Source organism: Carassius carassius, chromosome 11 (assembly GCF_963082965.1).
Source record: "Carassius carassius chromosome 11, fCarCar2.1, whole genome shotgun sequence".
Lineage (NCBI taxonomy): Eukaryota > Metazoa > Chordata > Actinopteri > Cypriniformes > Cyprinidae > Carassius > Carassius carassius.
The window spans coordinates 27,678,410-27,705,996 of NC_081765.1; the positions used below are offsets into that span (position 1 = coordinate 27,678,410).

The following is a 27,587-nucleotide window of genomic DNA, read 5'->3' on the forward strand; positions in this document are numbered from 1 at the left end:
TTTTTTGCCCATGAGATACATAAAATGATTAGCTATTAATTCATTAATCTAATGTTCTGCCAGTTTTCAACTGTGATATTATAACACTGATAAGAATTACATTTGTATCGAGTCTGAAGTATGCAGATGGATTTTTGGCGGGAGCTGTTGCCATGGTGAATCGTAATTTTGGCGCTCCATTGATACTGACTTTTTATAGTAGTGGTGCACGCGCTTAACTCAGAGTCAGTCAATTTAGAGTTGATTAAACCAACTCATTTCAGCTGTTCTGTAACCGAAAACTCAGAGTTTCCCATCTCAGGGTAAGTCAACTCAGAGTTCAAGTTTAAACTCAGAGTTGGTTGAACCTCCTTAGTGAAACGGGCCCCAGCTCTATTACTTTCAACTCTCTGTCCATTTAGAAACAAGGCATAATTTACTATTTCAGCATTAATCTATTATTTTAACCATCACTACTGTCTACTCTTGCACCTAATCAATAAGTCCACCTTAAATATTGATACAAAACATTAAACACTAGAGAGTGCACTGGTACATTTTGCGTGAATGATAGAAATAAAGTCAGAGATACAGGTTTGGAGACAGAATGTAACTTTCATTTCTGGATTGCAGTGATGAACTCGAAGAGGGGCATTTGTACTGTATTGACTTCACTAAAAAAAAATTTTATTGAAAGACATTGATAAACAAGAGGAAACTGCAGCACTTTATTTGGATACTTAAGTAAAAAGGCATGAACTGTGACATACTTTTCTTACAACAGAAGCAAACTATTAAAACTCAAAACCATTTTCATTTATATGTAAATGTTTCCCTTCCTTTGTAAAAGTCAATTTCCATCCCAAATGCTCTTTTGATCATCTTTGGCCCTGCACATTTGTATTACATGCCTTAACCTCACTTTAATCTGCATCCCACAAAATAATAATAATAAAAAAAAAACTACACAAAGAATATCTATACAAGGATATACAGTATACACAAATTTCTAAAATTAAATACCAAATTACTGTGCAAGAAACTTAAGTCATAAGGATATCTGGCCTGGTGTTATTCATTTTGTGTATTTTTTTATAAAGCACAATGCATTTGATCATAAATTTAGAAAAACTGAACTATTATTATGTTATGGATGGTAAACCATGTAAAGTGGGATATAATGTGTAAAACATGACACTAAAGATTTATAATTTTGATTTCAAATAAATTAATGATAGCGCTCTCAATTTCAGACACATCAAAAGAGTTAATAGTTTCATCATTTCATTTGGTGTTTTTGTATGTAAATAGTGGCGTAGCTGAGTATTATGCACTGTAAGTGCTTATGTGTTGTTTCTCAGTGGTTACCTGCAGAAAAAAGAAAAGGAGAAAGATTACTAAGTCAGCAGTCCCTTGATAAACCCTTACCCTCAGCTGTAAATCACAAGGCCCATGCTATTAGTGTGTATCAGGTTCTTATTAAAACAAGTCCAGACTCAATGTCTAACAATAGGCACCAGAAATGTCTCATATCAGAGTAAAGTATAATGATATACAAAATATAACCACAAACTTTTACTTTGCAATATATAAACATGCATTCCATATATAACCGTATATAGGCATACCTTTGACCTGCAGATGTGCAGTGCTTTTAGCTCTCCCAGTAATAAAGCACACGGTGCCACCCATGTCTTCAGATGTTTGTATGAGAGTGAGCTTATGAACGGTTCCCATTTTCTCTACCACAACTTTAGGACCAGGATGCAGCGTCTCCCCATTCAGCGTCCAGGTAGGTGCCTTGGCCACTGGCGCAGAGACTTCACATTCAAAGCATGCGTCAGCAGGAGCTGTTACATCCACATCCTGCAGCTCTCGCACCATCAGGACCGATTGAGCTGTTTTATCAGAGGACAAGTGCAATACATGTTGTCACATTTAACTGCCAGTTATGTAAATGCAAAATTTGCCATACTGTTTTATAATTTATTTAAAAAACAAACAAACAATGAAGAAGGTTTTAAAAGGAAACACTTTATATTGGAAAAACTTATGCAAAAGAATGAGTAACTAACTTTCAAGTAGCCATTTTATTGACATGACACAGGAAAACCTTAAAACTGAGTAGAACCATCAATAATATTTTATTTGGACCATTTTATGAACAGGCATATATTTAGGCTATTTGTGCACTTAATCGTTCCTGTGGCTCAGTGGTAGAGCATTGCTTTAGCAGCGCAATGGTAGAAATGCTGAAATAACTGTACAGCCTGAATGCACGGTAAGTCACTTTGGATAAAAGTGTCTGCTAAATGCATAAATGTAAATGTTAAGTGTACCAGTAATCAGAACCTACTGTACATGTAAAATTAAAACATTGCCATCTTGCGTTTAATCGTAGTAACCACCGAGAAATTTTGGCCCTTTACATTTGGGTGCAAGCTGGCTGAGGGTAAATTGGATGCACAAAGCAGTCCAGAGATTAATTTGTCTAAAATACTTATTTCCTAAGTAATTTCGCCATAAAACGGTGGTATCATTCATTTGGCTTAGAAAAAGCAGCCAAAAATGAGAGATTAGGTGTTGTGTGAGAGGCGTTCATGCCAAGAAAATTGTTTGGTTTTTCCCACCTAAAAGAAAATTGATTGATTGAAGCTGCTCTGCATATTTCGCACCTGATTCAGATCAATGCTGTTAGGAGGGAGATCCATGAACTGACGCTGAGGGCATCAGAAAATGTGTTTCCCAAAAGCATTGTAAGCTTCAGTAGATCGTAGACAATTGCCACCAATTACGATGCTTTAGAAAACGCAGCTGACATTACAAATATGTGTGTTGAGAAAAGTTCGTTATTACCATAAATACCCCCATCCCACATACACACAATAGTGTGACTACATATTATAATAGAACAAACCTGATCATATTCTATATGAGAATGCCTTGTTATTATTAAATCTAAACGAACCCCAGTATGACTGACAGCTCAAGGAACTATTGTTTTTTTAACATTATATGATAGTGCTGTCAATCAATCCAGTTCAAACGCAGCTGTTATAAATACTAAATTATTAATTATAACTTATAATGCTATAATTGGTTTGAAATGAATGAATTTGCCTTACCTTCAACAGTTAGTTTTGCTGAAGATGTGAAGTTTCCAACTTGAACACTGTAGGTGCCCTCATCTTCCAGCAACACCTGCTGAATCACAAGTTTTCGGTAACATCCTTCACTGCAGATCTCAAAGTGTTCTGAGGGCAGGATGACATTTGGGCCCTTATACCAGCGAATGCTACAACGGGGATTTGTCACAGTGCAGTCCAGTATGACACGGGTCTTTTCCAGAGCAGTTTTATCCTGAAGTGGTTTCACAATGTTTGCTGGTAGTGCTGTTGAGATGAAAAGTGGTAGTTTTAAGTGATGTCCTTCTTGACAATAAAATAATTTGTACAGAATGGTAAGAAGAACCAAAAATACAGAGGCTTGGAAAAGTTTTTTTGTATTACTATTTTTGACCATTGGTCATTGCTGCTTTCTCACTTGTCAGGACAGTGTAAATACCCATCTGGTTGACCACATTCTAGACCAGTTTTAAACCAGTTTAAAAAATGCCATGGCATCTGCGACTTGCAATCAAGGGGGATGACAATTTATTGAATTGTAGTGAATGCTTGACTTAAACTAAATACAGACCTTCCACCTCAAGGTAAGCTGTTGTCTCAAGATTCTTGGCAACAAACTTCATTTCTCCAGAATCGTCTTCTTTGACATTGCATATGAGGAGGAAGTGCTTTGTCCCTAAGTAGGAAAACATGATACAGAAAATTCACGATCAGATACTAATTGAAATATTCTCTGATCAGTTTTTGGAAGAGGGCAAAGTTAAGCAACAGGTGCTAGAATAACCTTCCTGACGGATCTTAATGGTGCTGGTTGGTTTTATCTTCTCGCCATTCTTAAACCACTCTCCGGGCACATCATCCAGGGACACTTCACACACGAACACTGCATTCTGACCTTCTTGAATATCCAGATCCTCTAAGCTTTGTAGTATCTCAAGCTCCCTCTCTGTTGAAATGTTAATACACATAAAAAGGCACTGTTTAATTTTAGAATGTACTCATTTAAAACAAAGCAAGGGTAAATGCTTACCATTCAGTTAAATTCACCTCTGTACCAGTAGGTGGCAATGTTGTACTTAGATTGATTTAGCCTACTTCAGCAGCAGGATAACGATTTAAATTGGTTTAAAATAATCAGTACCTCCAGGAATATATATAACCTGCAGATAAATGTGGTGATAATCTAACAGACTTTCTCTTGTTACCATAGATATCCACTGTACAGGATGTTGTGGCATCTCCAGCATCACACACATATAAACCAGAGTCTCCCAGCTCACACTTCAGTATCTGTAGGAAACACTTTCTTCCCATCGAATAAATACGATTATTTTTTCCTGGTTTAAGATGTACATCATTCTGAAAGTAGAAGACATTTTTATTTTTAGATTGTTTTTTTCTTCACATAATTGTTAGCACTGGTTTAGGACTTTTACATGAGCGGTTTTTAATGTACTGCAACCAGAGGGTTTTCTGAGGATGTCATGTAATTATACCTTTGTCCACTTTATGTCCACGTTGTGCCGTGAGAGCTCACATTCAAGGGTTATACCAGATCCCTCTGGTTGCCTGATATCCTCAAGCTTTTTCAGAATTGATACAGGAATTTCTGAGGAAGCAAAGGAATCTTGTCAGCCTATGTGAAAACACTATTGTTGGACTTGATTTAACATATTGATCAGCTTCTTGATCACAATTGAAAGGCTGTGATCTTCAAAGCCAGTCACAATTTATTCAGATTATTTTTTTACAATTTACCCCTGATTGCCCCTGTTTGACTTTTGAGATCACATGAGTCAACTGTGAACATATCTATCTGTCTAGTACAACAGGAGCTTATCATTTAACCATACCTCAGCTTTTGTGCTTAGAGGACTTTGAGAAGAGTACTTTGTTGTTTGTGGCATTTACATGTTATTGTCATCCTTAGTGACAGCTCTGTGACTCCAAAGGATAAGCTCTATTGAGTGACTTGGCATAGAAGAGATTACCTTACACTGGCACTTTATGCTTGTGACTGTTAGTCTGATCATGTGATCCATATCTTTTTATGTGTGCAACCTGACACGGTAAGAGCAGTAGCAAAGCTGCCTGTCCATGCCATTGTAGTGTCATCAGCATCTGAAATTGAACCAGTTTGTAGACTTACATCATTGCCCTGGACCCTCTTACGTCCTATGACTTGTTTATCATGGCCAGATTCTACCCCTTATATGTTAATTGTTGCCAAAGCAATTAAGAAACGAAAGACAGATTATTACAAGCCTGTATAGCTTGGCGCTATAAGTAAATATGAGTATATGCATAAAAATCATAGTTTATTTAGGGATTTTGGATATGTCTTTGTGCATTTTGTTTGATACAGTGTTGAAGAGAAGGTGTGTGGTTAAAAGGATGTGGGTCGATGAAATCAGTGGCTATATCTTAACAGAATGTTTAAATCACTTACAGGTGATTTGTGAACCCTTCAAAATGAGTAGTGCTGCCCAAACTCATGTCATTGGATGAGCCAGTAAAGGCACCAGTTTGCTGTCTGGGATTTGCCACACTGCACTGTGTCTAGTGTAGACAGAATCACAGATTATAAAGGGGTTCTGTTGTTTTTAGTCAAGTCAAGTCACGCTGCCTGCACTCAGTGTAACTTGGAATCTAATCCTACTCCTCAGAGATCCCTCTCGTCTTTGCCTTATATTACATGCTGGAATTGATGGGCGGGGCTAAAGAAGCAATAATGTAGAAGTAGGCTGTGATCTTCTGTAGAGGCAGTCTTTCAACGCACTGTGACGATGTCATACTGAGATAAAATCCGAAACGAGTTGTTTTAGCAGCTTGGTTTTGAGTTCTGAAACTTACAGGATGGTTTCATAGTAAAATGACCTCTTATATGTCAAAAGATCAAGAACAATATGATTTCTCAATTAATGACCCCTTTAAGACTTGTTTTCAGAAAATGTCTAACACAAGCGTATTTTGTCTTACTGCACTGGCACTCTTATAGTGTGTTGATTTTTTTGTACATTTTTCTTTTCTTTTTTCTTTCTTTTTAACTGGATTACAAGTTGAATTAATAGTGAAAGCTAAATTTGCTGTCAAGTGTTTGAAATAGGTGGCCAGTTGATTGCCTTTAGTATAAGCTAATAATAAATAGAAGTTTCTTCATTCAGGGTAATGTTTTTGTCATTTGGTGTGATGCAAATTCTCTGTTACACCAGTGTCATCCATTACACTGAATGACAGTATCACTGAATAATTAACGATTTTAGCATCTTATCTATCTTACAGATAAATATTTATCTTACACTTAAAATGAATAATGATGTGAATTTTTTTGTGATAATTATCGATATTGACTGATATGAAAAAAAAAATGGACTGTGATACTTTCTTGGCCATATATCGCCCAGCCCTACTTGTTGGTTAAGCTTGCTTTTCACTGCCATTACGATATATGGATGAGGACATTTTACAACATTTCTTGTTTTGTAAATCCAAAAAAGAAAAGGGAATTCAGTATTAAAACAACATTAGTTAAATAATGTATATAATGACATGATTTTCCTTTTGGGGAGAACTAACCCTTTAAGTTTCATTTATAAAAATAATTTTAGTTTGCACTTTACCTTTAACGTCCAATTTTGCTATTGATCTGATGGTGTCAACAGAGAATATGTAGGTTCCAGTGTCATCCAAGGTCAGGTTGGAGATGGTTAGGCTGTGTACTTGCCCTTTCGCAGTCATACGCAAACGGTTGTTGTTTTTGAGAATGTGCCCATCCTTCTGCCATACACCCTCCACATTGCTATGTGACAGCTCCACCTCAAAAGAAGCCGTCTCTCGTTCATAAGTCTGGATCTGAGTTAGACCTTTCCAAATCTTGATTTTTCGTGCTGTGGGAGAAAGCACAGGTTGTTAAAGGCAAAAAAAGGTATAGTTCAATGGTGATGCAATTAGAAATCTGTTAATATTTTGGAAAAGAAAGAGAGATTAAGGTGAAAGCTAAAGGTAATAAAGAGAAAAAATAGAATAACAGTTGTTGAATTAGTTGGCTTTGTTTTGCCTGCTTGGTGTTAGCAGCAATACACTAAATCCTGCTTTCGATCAGGGCTACCCTTATGAAATAAAAATATATTGCAGTATATTGGAAAATATCATGTAATATATTAGGCATATATTCTTTTATATATTTATTTTTTCCAATATATTGCAATATATTGAAAGCGGCAATCATTTGTATATTTTGCAATATATTATGTAATATATGTATCATCAATAATATTATTAAATGTATTCAAATATATAATATATTAGAAAATAAAAAGGGAAAATAATATATTACAATATATCACAATATATTTTAAGAAATATATTGGTAAATATATTTTCCTTTTCGTAAGGGTATGCCAACATTTTTTTTAAGTTTTCCAAAACAGGCATTCCCTGTGGAAAAGAGGGGTTTATTTTAGAGAGTTGGTGACACCACCCTAAATTTTGAAGGCCAGTGCACCAATTTAGATGCAATGAAAACAGATCCAGATTCATAGTTGGTGCCAGGAACAGCCAAAGTGCAGACTTTATCTCATCACTTGCTCATTTGTACAACACAGCTTCATCGTCTTGACCTATCCATATGACTAGTAATTAATTGCTTGTTTTCCAAATTGTAAATTAATTTTAACTTGAAAAGCTATGTTAAGAGATTGGTAAGTTTGAAATTAGATTGGGTAATATATGTATTGAAGGAAATGGAAATTAGTTGTGAGTAGATAGCCCCATGAAACTTTTATCCTCCTCTCATAATATGTGTTTCACAGGCAACTAAGAGGAATTAAAAGGTTACTTAGCCAGGACCTTCTACCAGCTCTTGATCCAGTTCTCATTTGGCATGCTTTATTAAATTATCATAGCTCTTCTGATCTAATGTCAATACAGAAAGCTCTTCCCCAGGACTCAGTAAGTAGTTTGCCAGAAACCTGTTTACTGCTGTCACACCATGGAACAAGTGTCACTAAAGTAGATGCCTCTTACTCAAATTACTCTTGGTCACTTGATCCAGTTTGTTTAAGACAACAACATCGCAACGGGCAGTTATGAGGGACCATCATCGTAAAGACATGCTAATAACAGCACACAGTGAGGAAGAAAGCAGCATGTGCAGACTCACGTTCCACAGCGAGCTTGGCTTGTGTACGGTCATGAAGCGTTTCACAGCTGTAGGTGCCACGGTCTGAAAGTGTCAGTTTGTGGATTGTGAGAGAACGCTTTTTGCCATTCTGCTTCAGGATGAATCTGGACCCTGGATGTATTACCACTCCTTGTCTCATCCACTGTACCTCTGCAGTTTCAAGGCTGACCTCCACCTCAAGCGTTGCTTCACCAAACTCCTCTGCAACTACCGGGCACAAGCTCTTTGTGAAAAGCACCTGTGCCTCTGAATACAGATAAGGTTAAATGTTAAGATCTTTCCCCATTTATTTGAACACATTGGAAAACTCTTTATATTTGAAAGCCAATGAGCAAAGCCAATGAGAATGACATTATTTCATGTGCTTGAAGTACAGCTTCACTTGTCTGTGTCAGTTAAGAATGGAAATCTAACTGGAGAAGCTGTTCAGCACAAGCCATCATAAGCACCTTTTCAAAAATTTGGGCATGTCTGAAAGGGTCATTATTAAACACAAACATGTTGACATGGTATTAAAGACCTGTACAGGCTCTTAAAAATATAACCCACTCTGCACTCCAAATAATATTTTGTAGAAAGTGAATTTGTAACTTCATAGGTTGAAACTAAGAATACATGTTCATAAGTCACGTTTGAGCAGTGAAATAAAGGTGGATGGTATTCTACCTTGGACTTGAAGGGTAGCTCTGGAAATCACACCTTCAGCCTCGGCTGTTAACTTGCAGCTATCTGAGACTTGGCAGTTGGTGATATGCAGCACATGGCATAATCCATTACTTGAGATGCTGAACTTCTCATTTGATGAAATTGGCTGGGCATTCCTAAACCAGGCCAACTTTGCATCCTCTGGAGATACCATACACTTAAATGTTGCGTCTTCTCCTTCCATGACAGTTATGTTGTGTAGCTCTGCGATAAACTCCACAATGCGAGGAACTTGGCATAAGAAGAGAAGGAAATTGGCACTAAATTAAAATGTGATTCGTTGCTGATTTCAGGTTAAGCTTTATGCATTTAACACAAGTCCTTTGGTAGAAATGAACTTACTTTTGACCACTACAGTAGCTGATTTCCTTTCATCTTTAGATTCACAAGCATACTCTCCTGCATCATCTTCTGTGACATCATGTATTGTCAGGCTTCTCACTCGACCCTCAGCTCTGATTGTAAAGTGTCTGTTTGGTGCAATCTCTTGATTGCCTTTAAGCCACTGAACATCTCCTTTGGACTTGTACAGTTCACATTTTAAAACCACATCACTACCTTTGAGTCCCACTACATTTTCTAGTGGTTTGGAGAATTTTACCTTCATTGCTGATTTGGAAACAGTAGAAATAACATTTTACTAGAGACTTTTTTTTATAGACAGTCAACTTAGTACATATAGCACTTTGAGTTGTAAAACTTCACAAACCATTCCCTGGTCTTACCTTTAACATGGAGAATGAAATGCATCTCGTCAGATTCCACATGACACGTATACTCTCCAGTATCACATCTCTTAAGTGGGTTAATAGTGAGGTAGTGGGTGTTACCATCACTTGTTGTGTGGAAACGATCACTTCTGATTGGATTATGGCCTCTCTGCCATTTCACTGGGGCACTGACCCTATTAACAGTGGCACGTAGTGTCACACTGTCTTCTTCATAGGCTGAAATATTTGTTCTTTCATCTTTTTTAATGAATTTAAATGGGGGTTCTATGAAAAAGCATGTTATTTAGTGATTTTTATACACAATGTTTTACCTGATACATATGAAATTGTTTTTTTTTGCTATTTACCTTGAACTGTTAGCCTAGTTATCATTTTGTCATCAATGGCATCACAGAGATACTCTCCAGAGTCGGATGTCTGAAGTCCTGACAGCACAAGCTTTCTTGTTGTTTCTCTGCTTACAATGTGTGTGCGTACATCCTCTTGTAGCAAACATCCATTGCAGTACCACTGGGCTATAGCATTTACTCGAGATACCTCACATTCCAGGATAAGATCATCTCCTGTCATTAAAATGTGGTGTTCTGGCTTCTCTGAATTTCCAATAATGGACACTGGAGCCTCTGAGCAAAAAGAATAGGTTATTTTGAAAAATACACTGTCAAAAAAAAATGTGCAAAAATATTTTGCGGTACAACAGCTTGTCACTAAGGTAGTACCCTCAAAGCTACAGCTATGTACCTTATCTACACTTAATGGTAACTTAAAGGGGTCATATAACGTTGCTAAAAATAACATTATTTTGTGCATTTGGTGTAATTCAATGTGTTTATGTGGTTTATGGTTCAAAAAACAATATTTTCACATAATGTACATCATTGTTGCTCCACTAGGCCCCACCTGTTTGAAACCCGTCAATCTTTATAAAGCTCATCGTTCTGAAAAGCGAGGTGTGCTCTGATTGCACAGCTATCCAGTGAGCTGTGACAAAAACAATAAAACCCATTACAAACTAGGCATTTGAGTGAGTGGGGGCTGGCGGGCTTGAGTAAGGAATGGGTGGTGGATTTGACGAAGGAGTGGCTAGCGGGCTTGTGGCAACCACATGTGACAACACCGGGCTGGACTCCGTGTCGTCTATGGCGAAAGCCGATCCGGAGATCCACAGCGCGAAGTTGATGTATTTCCTCAGTGACCAACACAGATCAGCTCTAGGCATGACGAAGCGGATATCGTCCTCTTTTGGAAGGCCAAACAAAGTAGTTTCGCTTTCACAATGAAACGCACAGCGTCTCCACAACATGGTGGCGTTGACAACAACATTACTACAGTGAGAATAAGTTACGCCTTTTTTCTGTGCGTGTACATATGGGCGGTGTTATGCAAATATTCCCACATCGTGACGCTGAGATGTGGGGGCATGTTTAAACGAGGTGTTTTAGGAGGGCGTGGACGAGTCTTTGATTAAGAATATCTCTTTGGGTTTGAGACTTTAGTCTTTGCAACTTTAGGGATCTTATCGATTCACAAACAGCTTGTAACACTCCAAAGAGAAAGGATATTTTTTATTCTATCATATGACCTCTTTAAGTCGGTAGATCAGATAAAAAAAAGTCTACTTTTGAGGGTACTTCGGACTGCTTCCCCAATGACAAGCTAAAGATACAAGTTTTGGGTATTTTCTCTGAGCATGTACATGCATGTTTTTCATTGTGTACATTGCCTTTTAACAAGTAGTACCTTCTACAGTAACACTGAAGCCAACTTTATCATCTTGTGCATCACAGATGTACTCCCCTGAGTCCTTCAATTCAGCACTGGGGACAATCAGAGATCTGAATGTCCCTTCCTCTTCACAGATGAAATGCTCATTTCCCTCAATCTTCTCATTGTCTTTAAGCCAACTGACCACTCCATTTGGTCTTGAGATCTCACATTTTAACACAATAGCATCAGATGCTAAAAATCGGCACTTTGTTTTTAGGTCAGCTTTTCGCAGAATTTTTAGTGGTGGATCTGGAAGGAAGAGGATATAACTTTAGTTAGTTGCAGTAATCAAATTAATTAATCTACTTCTTGCGGAAATGTACCTTTGATTTTCACTAGGAAATCCATCACATCATCTCTAGCATCACAGACATATTGCCCTGTGTCTTCAAAAGCTGCAGAGTGAATGGTTAAATGTCGACTTGTGCCATCCTCTGTGATAGTTATGTTGCTGTTCTCCTCTATCTCTTCTCCATCCTTCTTCCAGGTGACTTCAGCATTTGGTCGAGACACTTCACACTCCAGAACCACAGTGTCTCCCACAAGTTTCTCTACTCCATAGGCCATTTTCCTTGGCCGAATAAATCTAACTGGTGGCTCTGGACAAAGAAATAAAGCCATTATGGACATTTGTTTTATTTTTTTATTTTTTATTATTATTATGAATTATTAAATAGAGGGTCTTTTACACACCTGCAATGTTTACAAAGAAGGTCACTGAGTCATCAGCGGTGTCACAGACATATTCTGCAGAGTCTTTGACGGTAGGTTTTGGGATAATAAGTCTCCTATAGACACCATCAACCTCCAGAATTAGGCTGTCACTCTCCTCTACTTCAAGTCCATCTCGATACCAACGTACAGTGGCGTTTGGTCTAGAGATTTCACAGCTCAGGACCATCCTTTCAGAAGTCTGCTGGCAAAGTTCCATTTGGGATTGGCTTGGAGAAACTATGCGCACTGGGGGTTCTATAGGGAAAAGTCAACATGACATCAAAATGGGCCTTATTTACTTTCTTAATGCAGGTTCCTAATCTCTCATTTCATGCAATTCATTGATGTATGGTATTCTAAGAAAAGAAAAAATGTTTTTGTAATCTTGTAACCATTTGATTAACTTGATCTGATTACTGCAACAACTTTTCTACTGGCTGACATCACAAATCTCTAACTTGTAAAACATATTAAACCTAAATTTGATACCTTTTATGTTTAGATTGAAGAATATTGAATCATCAGCTGCATCACAGACATATTCTCCAGAGTCCTCAACACCACTGTGTAGAATTTTTAGCCGTCTATATGGACCCTCTGTCTTTAGCTTTATGTTTTCACTCTCCTGTAGTTTCTGTCCATCCTTGAACCATGTCACCTTTCCATTTGCCCGTGAAAGTTCACAGCTAAGAACAATTTCTTCAGGAACAAAGCGATCAAGCTGGACATCTTCCTTGGGATATACAATCATCACTGGAGGTTCTGTAAAGCAAAAGAGAATTGCTACACAGCCTTGTAAATGTAATTTGATCAGATTTGACTTGTTTGTATGAATGTAAACATATTTACTCACCTCTTACATTAACTTTAAATAATAATGCACTATTTCCAGCCCGACAGGTATATGTCCCAGAATCTGAGAGTTGAGCTGAAGGGATGATCAGTCTTTGTATAGTGTTTTCTGCTTCTATGAGGATGTTGTCACAAGGCTTTAGTTCTGCTCCGTCCTTGTACCATTGTGCAGTAGCATCTGACCTGGACACTTGACAGCAAAGGAGTAGATTGTCTTGTTCCACAATATTTTTGAGCAGATCATCTTTTGGTATGTAGCCAAATGTTACAGGAGGTGCTGCAATAAAAAAGAAATGGAAATTAGTTTTATGTTGTGCTGCTTTTACTTTGTATTAAGTATTACATAAGTATTACATAAAGCATGCAATTCAAGCACTGATGATGATTGCATGGGCAGCCCTGTAGAACTTTCTCCACTTTAAAAGCCAAATGAAATACAAAGAAAAAGAGAATACAGTTAATGAAAGCTTTGCAAGAATGAAGTGCTGTTAAGCACAGATAATAAAGGTTACATGCTTGACCAGGGTAAATGGTTTCTTTAAAAATAAAGAGAAACAAGATGCCAGTTAAATAGCATCTAAGGATAGTAGTAGTTGGAGGAAACTACCATTGGACCAGGGCTTTAGGATCAGATATCTCACACAGGAGAATGATTAAGTGAGTGAAAGTGACATTCAGCCAAGTATGGTGACCCATACTCAGAATTTGTGCTCTGCATTTAACCCATCCGAAGTGCACACACACAGAGCAGTGAACACACACACACACTGTGAACACACACCCAGAGCAGTGGGCAGCCATTTATGCTGCGGCGCCCGGGGAGCAGTTGGGGGTTCGATGCCTTGCTCAAGGGCACCTAAGTCGTGGTATTGAAGGTGGAGAGAGAACTGTACATGCACTCCCCCCACCCACAATTCCTGCCAGCCCGGGACTCGAACTCACAACCTTTCGATTGGGAGTCCGACTCTCTAACCATTAGGCCACAACTTCCCTTGGCGAGCCTGCTTCAACAGACTTGTTCTTCTCAATCTCAGGAACAGATGAGAACATCGCTGGTGGAGCTAAGAGGATTGTTGTTCAGTCAAATTAATTGAATTACCAAAAAAAAAAAAAAAACTTTCTAAGATATGAAAACTAAGGAAGTTAAATGATGAGAAAGATTAAAACTAATGGCTAATAAATGAGACACTTTGCAGATTCCTAGTGTATATCATGAGTTCTTATCTCATGTTATTTGTTACTGTAGAAGAAGCATATTCTTCTAAGCATATAAGTTAATGAGCATGTCTAAATTTTGGGTGACCATAAATGCCCTTTTTCTTGGACACATCCTGGCCAGATTTTCTATATTGCCTAAAATATCCAGGTTTCGGCTTCATTTGCGCTGCGCAGACCAATCAGTGTTATGGCATCAAAATACCCCGTGAGCTATAGAGAGCAGACGGTTCCTTGTGCTTTTAAATTGCTAGTATGTAGATCCCACCTTCTCCGCGCCATGATTGGTCGATTATGTACAATACCTGCATGTTATTGGTCAAACTACTTTTTGATCATTACCTTCAGAAAGTATGAAAATATGAAAACAAAGCCAAAACCTGGATATATTGGGCAACGAAGAAATACTGTCCAGGACATGTCCAGGAAAAAGAGGACGTACGGTCACCCTACTAAATTATGTGACATTATCTATACAATATATTAATATTGTATAGCAATAAGTGATTTGAAGATGTTCAAAAATCTTTTGAATCCTTTTTTACAGTTTGTTTGTGTCAGCCAAAGTGGTGAGGAGTTCATTTTAGCGTTTAATAAATGGGGCTGTGATTATTTGGTTATGAATGTTTACTTTGTTAAATTCTGATAAGGGCAAACAGCATTTAGTGGATGAAGCGTTATTTGACACATTGTTAGTGGTTTTGAGAAAGTATGTAGACTCAAAATCACCTGCAACATCCACCTTGAATGCTATGCAATCATCCACAGCCTCACAGCTGTACACGCCTGAGTGTTTGAGCTCAGCTGATTGGATGATCATTTTCCTCATAGTGCCCTCTGACTGGATGTCAAGTCCACTGTCTTGTTGGAGTTCAACTCCATCTTTGAGCCAGGAAACTTGGGCAGTACAGTCTGAGATTTCACACTGAAGTATAATGGGACAGCCTGCTTCGATAAACTTGTTCCTCGCAATTTCTGGGAGTGCTGAGAACCTAACAGAGTGTGCTATGAAAATTTGAACAATAAAAAAAAAGTAGATTATTGACAAATTAATTTGTTTAAAAAAGTATAAATCTTTTAAAAGACAATTAGACAGTCTTAACCTACAAATTTGTTAGTCACAGAGTTTGCTAATGGATGGTAAAAAGTATGTTTTCAACAGGGAGTGATTAGAAGTGGAAGAACTATCTAAAGTGCCATGAAACTTTATTATCATTTTAATAGAATTGTGAAAGTCACCTTGAACATCCACCTTGAATGATATGGTATCACCTGGAGCATTACATGTGTTGTTTCCAGTATCAGACATGTCTGCTGATTGGACAGTTAGTTTCTTCATATTTCCATCTTTTTGGAAATTGAGCCCAGGTTTTGGGGCCAGATCTATATCATCTTTGCACCAGAGCATCTCAGTGGTAGAGTCTTTTATATCACATTTCAGAACATTTGGTAAGTGTACTTCAGTGGACTTGTTCTTCTCCACTTCTGAAATTGGAATGCACTTTAGTGACGGAGCTACAAAATTGTGAATGGCATAGAGTAGGGCTGGGCGTTATGACATTATATATTGTCGCGATGGTACAGTATAAAGTGTCTAATTTATAGATACTTTACTAAAGTATATTATACAGGGTATGTAAATATATCTGCGTAACACAGTATTACTAAAAGTTGCTGACTCCTTATAATGATAAAGGAACATGCATGAATGAGAAAATAAAGAGCGGCAAGTGCACTCAATTGTGTTTGCGCTGACTGAAAAACCTGTGAAGTACGCGCACCGAAAGCCGCCTCTCAGAAAGCATGCTAACACGAATTCAGCTCTCTTTTGCGTCTTCTTGCACTTGAATCAAATGCACACACAATTATGTCAAAATGTCCATTGTGTGGACTGGAGTATTCATGTAAACAAAGTTGTTCCTTTTGTTTTAAGTGAATGTAAACATTTGAGAGGAAACTGGATGTGTTTCATTATTTTGGTGCCGCACATTCGGTCTTAAAGTGACAGCAGCCTATTATAAATACATTAATGTCTGAAAAAAAATCTTACTGATTTTGCTGTAATACCATTTGTAGCTTTAATAAGAATACATTTATATTTAATTCACACAGTGAAGACTATGCATTTTTATTTTATACACTTGATTATACAGTTTCTGTAGTATTTATTACTACATGACATTACAAGAGGTCCTATTCAACTTACCTCCTATTATACCTAAAAAAACTTAATTTGTACTTTTGTTATATTACATTTTTCCTGTTGTTTGTAATTTGCTTCTTTCTTCTTATTTTTAATAAGATAAAATAATAAAATAACAAAAATAACTATATAGAGACATATTATTATCAGGAAATTTTGTATTGTGAATATTGTGAAATAAGATTTTGGTCATATCGCCCATGGAGGAAGAGCTGCATGATTTAGTGGAAAATAATTGGCTAGTAAGTGGTTGTGTTTTTTTTTCCCTATTCACGAATACATGTGCTTGAATGACAATCAGTAAATACTACTTTTGAGGGATGAAGGCCAAATTATTTGCCTTGTACTTCTGAATAACCACAATACATAGTTTTTAAGTGATTGCTTGACTTGCTCAGTTTACACACATCTCATGTGGTGTCTTCATGAAAGAAAACATCAAATCACCTTTGATTTCCACATGGAATGAGATGGCGTCATTGTTTGTCTGGCAGCTGTATGTTCCGCTGTGACATAATTCAGCACTTTGCACAGAGAGTGTTCTCATTGCTTCCTCATACATTGTAACAGTGCCATCTTGAAGAAGCACTGCATTCCCATCTTTGTACCACCAGACTTGTGCATCAGGGTCTGAGATTTGGCATTGTAGTTTAAAGGGTCTTCCTGACTCAATGCATATGGTCCGTTGAGCCTCAGGGACACTGGAGAATGTCACTGGTGGAGCTACAGACAATTTTGTACAGACACATTTACTTTTATATAGTTTGTTACTTTTTTATAAAACATACATGCATTTATAGTTTTTCTCGAAACTTGATTCTCAAGAACGGGTCAAAATATTGACTAACATTCAGTATTTTTAAGAAAGACTCTGTTTGGCATGAAAATCAGTTTAAGAATATATTGACAATTGATTCCCAAAATGGGAAAACAAAACCGAAAACAGACATACATTTCAGAATATAAGATGAAATATTAGAAGCGCAAGAGTAATGGACAACATTCAAGTCACAGATATTTTACAACAAAGACAAAACATGGGCAACAAACATGAAAGACAAACATACTGAAAATGAATTTAGTGTTGTTACTTGTGTATATATCAGTTAGTAATGTGATTGTAGTATCCCTAAGAAGAATGCATTTTTATTATTATTATTATTAGTTGTAGTAGTAGTAATATATAACCACCATAATTATTAAATAGATATCTGAATTACTTTAATGAAGTTTCTTTAAACATGCTTGAGAACTTGTTATTGCCAGTTTTCTAATTACTGTTTTGAAAATGATTTTACTTAAATTGAAATTTCCAGGATGCTGCTATGAAAGGGAAATGTAAATAAATAATAATATAAAAATAATATTAAGTAATTTCTCTACTGAAATGTGCATCAGCAGTGACAACATCTTACAACAACCTATTAGTCTGGCTTTTATCCGAACAACAGATTCAACAGAGTTAGTGACCACTGCATGATTGAAGTGGTTAGTTTGATAATCGAATGGATTGAGCTGGCGTAGATGACTGATGATTCACCTGGTAGGTCCTGGGGAAACTGGACGGTGACATCATCTGTCTCATAAGCATGTTCTCCAGAGTGAGACGGCTCAGCTGTTTTGACAACAAGAGCTCTGAGAGTCTCCTTAGATTGGGTGCTACCATCACATTCTTGGAGTTCCTCACCTTCCTTGTACCAGCATACCTCTGCCATTGTGTTCGATACCTCAGGTTGTGGAAAATTAGCAATTTCTATCTCTTCATATGACTCTCTCCCATCAGTCTCATGGATAGTTGATGTTTGCAAAGATGTAGCTAAGGGGTTTAATTTAATATATTTTACCATAAGCAGATATTTTGACCTAAACAGGTACTATTTAAAATAAATGTTTTTTTTTTAATGTAACAAGTATTTGTTTCTTTGCTTTATAGCAAACAGAAAAATTAAGGCTATACTGCATTAAAGTTTTGTTCTGAGTATCATTTACTTTGGTATTGTAATTGTTTTTAAATGTTTATAAAAAATTATTTTTACATCTAGTCATTTCATTTCATATTTGAATATATTATTTTTAAAATATCAATTAAATGACTGGAATTGATTAGGTAGCAGAGTGGATTTAAACTAGTTTAAAATCACCTTTGACATCCACCTTAAATATTATGTCATCATCCTTTGTCTTGTAGTGGTATACGGCTGAATGACCCGAGCCTATTGCTTGAACATTCAGTCTTCGCACACTTTCCTCTGATTCAAGCATATATCCATTTTCAGAGTAGAACTGTATTCCATCCTTGTAACAGTGAACCAGTGAATCATCTTCCATGGTTCTGACAGCTTTATCTTCCGGTGGAAGTATAAAGAATTCTGTTTCATGACCAGGTTCTTCAATTTTGAGGGGACAAAGCAATGTAGATTAAGAGTGTAAGTGTGAATCAATTTGATTGACTAGGGTACAACACATTTAAGCAAAAAGCCAGACATTGTTAGTTGCTTTTGTTCATTAATCCTGTGTTAAAAACAATCTCGAGTCACCTTTCACTTCCTCCTGATGTACAACAAATTCACCCTTGGTAACAGTCTCATATGCTTCTTGCAGACACATATCTGATGACTGAATGAGCTGTTTCTGTGTTGTAGGGTTACTGAATATTACAGTTGTCTCATCTTCTTGGCAGGATTTAGGGTTTTCTTGGATTGTGTTGTCAGAGGTCTCAGTTAGCGGTACACTGGAACAGTCTGCTTCAATGCTCTCATCCATTCCACAAACTGGTGTGGAATTTGTCCTTGAAGCTAGGGATATTTCAAGTTATATGAAAAGAGACATGTATAACAATTATGACACATTACATTGTATATTTTACATTAAATAAGCTTAATAAACTGCACTTATTTATAGCTTCACTATCAATCATCTTATTATAGACTTGTATTTCTTTTACTTAGCCAATATCAAAATTACACTATTTTGGCTACAATTTAGATTCAAGATGATAAAATAGCATTTGTTTTTAGTGAGATGATTTTTGTTAGATATATATTTTGTGATGGAATTCTACAAGTGAATAATTAAAAAATGTAGCCACATTGTAGAAAAGAGCTGTTTTTGTTTGTAAGTAAGTTGAAGTTTTCTGAGTTATTCAGATTCAGTAAATGGATCCGAATAGAGAAGAATGGCGTTAAGTGGTTGTTTGGTGGTAAATGTCAATGGCATATATTTTGCTCCCATCATATTTGCAGAATGATGGAGCTAACTATTTAAATCACCTTCAACATCCACCTTAAAAGCTAAGACATCTTGATCCATGCCACTCTCTTGTTTTCTGATGTGACCTGAGCCTTCATCTTCGGAAACTGAAATATTTGTCTGGTTTGTTGGTTGCAGCTGTGGTTGTAGCATTGTTTGTAGCTGTGGTTGTAGCATTGGTTGAAACTGTGGTTGTAGTATTGGTTGTAGCTGTGGCTGTAGCATTGTTTGTAGCTGTGGTTCTAGTATTGGTTGAAGCTGTGGTTGTAGCATTGGTTGTTGCTGTTTTTCCTCTTCAATCAATCTGAAAGTTTTAGGGATAGACAGTGGGGTACCCCACTGAATTCCTTCTCCAGATCTTTCTGCTGTGAGATTGTTGTTCTCTTTTTCAGATCTGATCTCAGCCTCAGGTCCTGATGTTTTCAGGAACTCTTCTATAGTTTAATTGTTTACACAAAGAAAAGGTGGAGTTCTTTTCAGTCTTCACAGTCAGAAAAGCTTTTAAAGATGTAGTTTTAGGAGTATTTCAAGATTGTAAAAATATAATAGAGATGAGTCATAACACATAGTGGTCTAAAACAAGACAAACAGTGGTTAAAACACATACAGTATTAAAAACCAAACATGATTACACAAAAAGTAATATCACCAACTTTCATTCACTCAACTATTAATACTGTATTTCAGATCTCTGTAACATAATTCAGTCAAGAAAATAATGATGATGATCCTGAATGACACATGGACAAGATGACTCAATATGACTTTTCATATCTGATATGAAAAGTTTAAGTTGAAATGAAATGTTCTTCAATGAAGAATTAAAATGGGTAAGTCTATTGAATGAGTGTTAGTTTGGAAGAAGGGTTTGCAGACCAACAGGATGTTGGATAAAAACATGGATTAGTTTTGGGAGCTGTTTTGGGTAGGTAACCAAGATGCAGGGGACCAGCATCTCCAGGAAGAGCCATTGGATCGTTAAAACCACCCTTGTTAGTGGCATAGAGGCACTGGGTTAAATGCTTGGGTTGAGGTAGCATTATATCACCTTTTATATCCACAGTGCACTGGACAGAGTCATCATAGGTCTCACCACTGAACACCTCATAGTGAGACAGTTCTGCTGTTAGAAAAGCCACAAAGAAAACAATAACTGACTTGCTTCAGCCATGTTCCTAATTCAGAATGGCGACAAATAAATGGCAAACCACCTTGGTCCATTTCAAACGGGGTGGGATCATCTGGTGTCTTTTGGGTGTTTACTTCAAAAAGAGATGTCTCAGGTGCATGGATGATTATAGTTCTTCTGGATGTGTCTGAGTGAACTTCAGGTTCAGGCTTAGATTGAGAGAGGATGACCTTGTCATCTTTTGTCACGCTGACATACGGAGTCAAATCTGAAATTTCATAATGTAATGCAACATGTTCCATTTCCTCAGTGCATTTGGTCTTCTCATCTTCAGGATCAGCCAAAAATGTTGGTGGTGGCCCTACAGATGATCATTTACAGAGGAATGATTTATTCAATGTAAGGGACTTTTTTTCTAAACTCAGAAAGACAGAACCAATTATGGCCACTGAAGCCAAGGACATATAAGTAACATTGTCAGAATACATTTAAAGATAATTTAAAAAGCTACGTAGAGCACACAATTGTTAGTCATCACACACACGTTAAGTAGATTAGAAGCAAATCTTTGAAAATCACCTTGGTCTTGTACATTAAACTGGATGACATCACCCGTTCTCACATAGTCGTACCATCCAGAGTTAGAGGGCTGTGCTGTCTTGACAGCTAATGTCCTCCTGGTTCTCTCCGATTTGATATGAGGCTGACTTTTTGAGACAAGCTCTACACCATCCTCGTAGCAACACACATTGGCATTTGGATCTGAGATCTCACCTTGCAAATCAGTGGAGTAGTCTGCTTCAACCAGCTGGTCCTTCACGCTGTCTTGTAATGCTGAGAACATCACTGGTGGGTCTAAAGGTGATCCGATGCATTATTAAAGAATAAACATAATTAAAATATTTTATTAAAAAGTAACCTAGGCTGCCTATTTGTGATTTCTCAGACCATCTGCCAAGAAGCAAGTTAAATAATGCAAAACGTAACATCTGTATCAAATCACTGTCAACAAGTTGGATGCAATGGTGAGAGGCATGTCCATAACAGCAATGCTAAGAGACGCAGACAGCAAAAAGCTTGATTATTAGATTGCATCTAGTTTTGCAAACGTGTTACTGGATGTACAAGATTCTCAAAAAGTTATAAATCACCTTTGATATCCACAGTGAACGGGACAGAGTCGTCAGATGATTCACAGTGGTACAATCCAAAATGAGTGGGTTCAGCTGGATTGACTACCAGAGTCCTTACATCTCCTTCTGACTGAATGTCCAAACCACTCTCTAGCTGAAGCTGCGTATTGTTGTGGAACCAGCTGACTTGGGATGTAGAGTCTGAGACCTTACAGCGGAGTTCAAAGTGTCCACCAGCTTCCATGCATTTATTCTTCTCAGCTTCAGGAACAGCTGAGAACCTCACCGGTGCAGCTAAAGATGATGGTTTATATCATAATCATCAAGAATTACAAGAAATTATCTAGATTAAAAGACCTATTGCTTTAAGATAACACGTAACAACTGAATATACGAGAACAACATGACATAATGAAAAGACACTCAAACATTTTAAAACAAAATCAGAAAAATGGTGACAACTGACAGAAAAAAACTGACAAAAGAGCAATACAGAAAGCAGTGATTGTTACTAGCATTATTGCAAGAAGACATACAGTTAATTTGTAAGTCAGTAATAAATTTGGCCAAAGTCACCTCTTATCTCCACATGAAACTTGATGACATCATCCTTTGTTGTGCAGCTGTACACACCGGCATGAGACGGGTGTGCTGATTGAATACTGAGTGTTCTCATACAGTCATCTGAGTTGAAGTCTACTCCAGATTTTACAAGGAGCTGAGCCCCATCTTTGTACCACTGGACCTGTGCAGTAGAGTCTGAAACCTCACACTGCAGAACAATGGGGCAGCCTACTTCAATGCACTTTCTCCTATTAACCTCAGGGACAGCAGAGAACCTCACAGGTGGGGCTATGGATATTTTAGAGTGTTTAAGTCTTTACTTTATGATTTTAATAGTCATTTTTATTAATTTAACTCTATACAGTCTTAATCAACTTTACCATAGTCTTCCCATTTTTTATCTGGCAAAATAAAATTGTAATTTAATTCACTTGTGAAAATTTTTATCACCTTTAACATCCACATTGAAGTGGACAGCATTACCCCTTGTCTTGCAGCTGTACCCCCCTGAATGGTAAAATTCAGCTGCCTGGACAATTAGTTGCCTCTTTGTGCCCTTGGATTTGAAGTCTAGTCCACTTTGTGGTAAAAGTTTCACACCATCTTTATACCAGGAGACCTGGGCGAGTGGATCTGAGAGCTCACATTGCAGTGCTATCGGTGAGCCTGCTTCAATGGACTTGTTCCTATCATCCTCTGGAAGGACTAAGAACCTCACTGGTGGGGCTACATGTGTTTTGGATTAGCATTATTTGGTAAACTTTAGAGACTTGGAAGTGCAAGATTCCATTGTTGAACATATTCATTTGATTTGATTCATAGGAATCCAAATTAATGTTATTAATAAATGCCTTCATTCTTAGATTTCCAACATGTCAACATAATGAAGCGGATTAACAACTATGAAGAAAGGAATAATAATAACAACAATGACTCACCCTCAACCTCCACGTTAAACCTGATGACATCATCAATAGCGTCACAACTATAAACTCCTGAGTGGGAGAAATCAGCTGATTGGATGACAATCCTCCTCATTGTTCCTTCTGATTGGATGTGCAGACGTTCCGTTGTATGAAGTTCAACACCATTCTTATACCAACGAACTGGAGCCTCAGGGTCTGAGAGCTCACAGTAGAGCACTATAGGGTTGCCAACCTCCACAAATTTGTTTCGATCCATTTCAGAAAGTGGAGTGAATTTTACCAGTGGAGCTGATTGATGGGAATATATAAGCAAGTTCAATAACACAAATACAACAGTTAATATCCTTATAAATATATCTCAGTGCAAGGAAATCAGAGTTAAGTCTTTACCTTGTATGTACAAAGCAGCAGAATCTCGAATTCCATAGGCAATGAAGGTGATCTCTGCTCCATTGTCTGTGTTCCGTACCCCACGAATGCGTAGGGACTGGTGTGTACGCGAACGCCTTATGGAGAAACGTTCATCATCTTGAAGCTGATTTCCGTTTAAGAACCAAGTGCCTATAACTGAGGCAGAGAGCTCAATGGTAAAGCAGGCAACCTGGCCCTCTGGCACTAAAGCATCTTGTAGAGGGGCTTGGATTCTGGCAACTGGAACTGGAATTGGGAATTACATTTGTTAGTGCTTTTTTGATGTGTATGCAGTGGATAGTCTTAATTAGGAGCTTACCGAGATGAACTGCTCGAGGGAACTCTACATTTCCACTCCTTCCATACTTGTTGACACTGCATATCCGAAATCTGTAGTCTGCCTCGCATGGAACGCTGTCGCCAAGAATCTCCACTGAGGTTGCAGAGTCTGTGGTTAAACATTGCAGCCACTCCTGTGAGCCAACTTCTTGTCTTTCAATTATATACCCTGAAGGTGGATTCTTTCGAGAGTCTTGTGCTGGAAACCAGGACAGGAGAGCTGCATTCGCTCGCTCTGTGTTTATCTGTACCCCTATAGGACAGCTTGGTGGACAGTGCCTTGCAGCTTAAATTATCACAAGAGAAGAAGATGTTGATTGAAAACTAATAGCTTTGGACATTCTGGAATATGAAATATGAATTCCAAACAATTGTTTTTTTTACCTTTCACCCTTAGCTGAGATGACGTCTTCGATCTACCCACATAGAACATGACCAAACCAGAGTCTTGTGGTGTGGTGTTGACAAAGACCAAGATGTGTGTCCTTCCAAAGGATTTGACAATGGTCTGATGGGTCTCCCTTAGCTCTGTTCCATCTTTGTACCAATGAATGTCCATTTCTTCCTCCTCCACTTCCACACAGAAGGCTGCATTTTCCCCCTCCAGAACATCAACTTTTCGTGGCAGCTTTCTTACAATGGTTCCTTCAAGAGTATGTTTAGATTAAGTAAGTTTACATTTAATTGATGTCAATTAAATTATACAGTTACAAATGCTCAGAATTAGTTTTTCCTAGGTGGATGCAAGCAAGTTAGTGTAACAGTTTTTTTTTTTTTGGTTTATTTTTATTTATTTTTTTTACCTTTGACTGCTACCTCAGCAATGCTTCTGCCCCCATCAGCCATTTCACATAGATATATACCATCATCATCAACCCCAATATCACGAATTGTGAGTCGCCGCATTGTCCCCCACTCCTCCATCCCATATTTGGCTCCAGGTTGTAGTCGCCTGTCTTCTAAGTACCATGTGATTGGAACAGAGTCCTCAGGAACTTCACACTCAAGAACAGCTAAGTCTCTCTCCCATACTTGCAAGTCATTCAGTGGTTGCTTAAATCGGACAGGTGGCTCTGTTGTTATAAGAAGGAAAGAACCCAAAAAGGAAAGTTTTTTTTTTAATGTCAGTAATGATAGATCTGCATTATCTCTGTGCAGTTTATATCAAATACCTACCCTGCTGGCAATGACCAGCATATTGTGTTTTGGGTGACGCAAGACTGCTTTGATGGACCAGCTCCAACCAGAAAGGCCATTCTTTGTTTGTCAATAAGGAAACCTTTTGGTAGTTAACTGCATGACTATGCTTGTTAAGCTTTTAGATCAGCGCTAGCATTCACTAGCCTTGACCAGAATCGATATTCATGCATGGACATTTAAAATAGTCTGGTGGATATTTCCTAATGTAGCAAGGAGGTAATCCGTAATCAGTTAATGGTATTATTTTCATATCGTTATACTATTTTATTTTAGAAAAGGTAATCATACTATTGATACACCTAACCCTAACCCTAAACCTAACTGAAAATAGTATTTTTCCTGTTTACAATTATTGTAAACACTGTAACTTTACTTTAGAAGCAACCCTGCATAAGGTTTATACTAGTTTTCAGAATTATACTAGTTTTAAAAAAGTGGGAAAAAAAAAAAAAAAATATGCCAGTGCAGTAAGGCCTACAATATACGTAATATAATGTAATATTTCAGAAATGTTGCTTTTCATGATCTTTTTTCATCTTTTTATTTATTTTTTTGATATAGCTTTTAAGAATTATGTCTTAAAGAGTATACCACATCCTGATAGTAAGGTTTTATTTTATTTATTTGTCTTATTCGCTTTAGAAAACATAGCTAAGAAGACATAAGACCTGGTGACTCGAAACTCTTTTGAGCTTTATGGAGTTTCCTGGCTCTGATACAATATAGTTATGCAAAGCAATCAGTATTGACTGTTTGATGATCCATGTGGGAAATATGAGCTTGCTTCTAGAGATTTCTATCACGTCTGGGCCTCAGGCCTTTCAAAGCCTAAAAGACTTTGCAGATATAGGACTGAATGGAATCTATTTAATGTTAATGAGATTGGCCAGGTCCGGTAATTTTAAAGTTCCCTTGATGCATTTCCTAAAACTGAATCATCATAAAAGTTACTGTTGATTACGGTACCAAATACTTAACACAACAAATGGCAACTTGCACCTTCATTGTACAGGCTTATTAAATGTATGCCAGATCAATATATATGTTATAGAACAGATGGTAAAACCATACTATTATATTACACTAGTATTGTACTGAATTTATCATATATTATTCAAATGACTCTTACCTTTGACGATAAGGTGTACCACACTCAGGGTTTGCCCTGCTGTGTTTGAGGCAGAACAGACATAAACTCCATTGTCCTGTTGTTTGCAGTAGAGAACTTTAAGTGTGAAGTAACCCTCTCTGTCTTCATACAAAAGATACCGTCTACCAGATAAGATAAGTCTCCCATCTTTTCTCCATAATATTTCAGGTTTTGGCTTCCCTGTTACATAGCATCGAAACTTTGCATGTTTCCCTTCTGTCACTGCAAACATTTTTACTTTGGCTGAGTTTGGCAGTGGATCATCTTTCAGCCTTGTTGCAACTTGCCTACTACTTTGCCTACTCTGTTTTCCCTGATATGCTTTCCAGTGGCCGTTAGTGTAACCGTTACGGTTCCCTTCATCCTCATGTCCTGGTCCAGCATCCACCAATAGCACAGCCCCTGCCAGACTCTCTCCAAATTCATTCCTGGCCTTACACATGTACACCCCTCCATCTGGTGCTCTTGTCTTGAAAATCTTTAGTTGGAACCATCCTCCATCCTGATAGCTGATGGTGAAATGTGTGCTTTCAAAGATCTCATTTAACTTCTTGCCATCCTTCTCCCACATCACTTCTGGTCTGGGGTTTCCCCACAGCTTACAGGAGAACACGGCATCCTCTCCTCGTCCAACTCTAGTTGAGAGGGGCTTGATGAGGAAGCGTGGCTTGTTTTCCTCCCGAAACTCCATCTCTTGTGCTTCACCTTCTACTTTCAAAGTGGCTGCTGCGTAAGTCTCTCCAATGCAGTTCTTGGCCTTACAGATGTATTGTCCACTGTCCTCCACTGTCACAGAGGTTATGATAAGGTTGTAGACATTGCCATCCTCAAACACCCGGTATCTGCCCTCTGGGTGAATTTTCTCATTGTTTCTCTCCCATATAACTGCTGGTCTGGGATCCCCACCAATCTGGCATTTTAGAACTGCATCTGTGCCACTTTGTACTACCACAGGACGAGGGTAGGCCAGGAACCGTGGCGCTCCACCAAACACATCCATCCCTGCTCACTTG

General features: G+C 37.7%; 2 protein-coding genes across 14 annotated transcripts; both read right to left on the bottom strand.

Annotated features, from left to right (window-relative positions):
- Nucleotides 1-679: 679 nt before the first annotated feature.
- On the bottom strand, nucleotides 680-27,587 carry LOC132153133 (obscurin-like protein 1). Of its 13 annotated transcripts, none has more exons than XM_059562399.1 (33): nucleotides 26,554-27,587; nucleotides 25,028-25,297; nucleotides 24,609-24,869; nucleotides 24,205-24,510; nucleotides 23,865-24,131; nucleotides 23,487-23,762; nucleotides 22,999-23,274; nucleotides 22,561-22,836; nucleotides 22,003-22,278; nucleotides 21,431-21,706; nucleotides 20,934-21,212; nucleotides 20,771-20,842; nucleotides 16,921-17,196; nucleotides 15,510-15,755; nucleotides 15,000-15,275; nucleotides 13,057-13,332; nucleotides 12,693-12,986; nucleotides 12,183-12,458; nucleotides 11,813-12,088; nucleotides 11,463-11,738; nucleotides 10,070-10,345; nucleotides 9,717-9,986; nucleotides 9,334-9,600; nucleotides 8,953-9,222; nucleotides 8,266-8,532; nucleotides 6,725-6,991; nucleotides 4,601-4,713; nucleotides 4,310-4,463; nucleotides 3,889-4,050; nucleotides 3,676-3,780; nucleotides 3,105-3,371; nucleotides 1,602-1,877; nucleotides 680-1,342 (listed from the first exon to the last, which is right to left on the bottom strand). In XM_059562399.1, exons 1-33 carry the CDS (start codon nucleotides 27,572-27,574, stop codon nucleotides 1,323-1,325), a joined length of 8,766 nt encoding a protein of 2,921 aa, XP_059418382.1. In that variant the 5' UTR covers nucleotides 27,575-27,587; the 3' UTR covers nucleotides 680-1,322. The 13 variants fall into 13 exon arrangements, with proteins under 13 accessions (XP_059418382.1, XP_059418385.1, XP_059418384.1 ...); XM_059562402.1 differs by having other exon boundaries at nucleotides 15,510-15,692; nucleotides 20,771-20,845; XM_059562401.1 differs by having other exon boundaries at nucleotides 12,693-12,965; nucleotides 20,771-20,845.
- Nucleotides 17,791-20,380, bottom strand: LOC132153134 (uncharacterized). The gene is made up of 3 exons (XM_059562412.1): nucleotides 19,011-20,380; nucleotides 18,615-18,860; nucleotides 17,791-18,289 (listed from the first exon to the last, which is right to left on the bottom strand). The coding sequence occupies exons 1-3, from the start codon at nucleotides 19,234-19,236 to the stop codon at nucleotides 17,910-17,912; spliced, it is 852 nt and encodes a 283-aa protein (XP_059418395.1). The 5' UTR covers nucleotides 19,237-20,380; the 3' UTR covers nucleotides 17,791-17,909.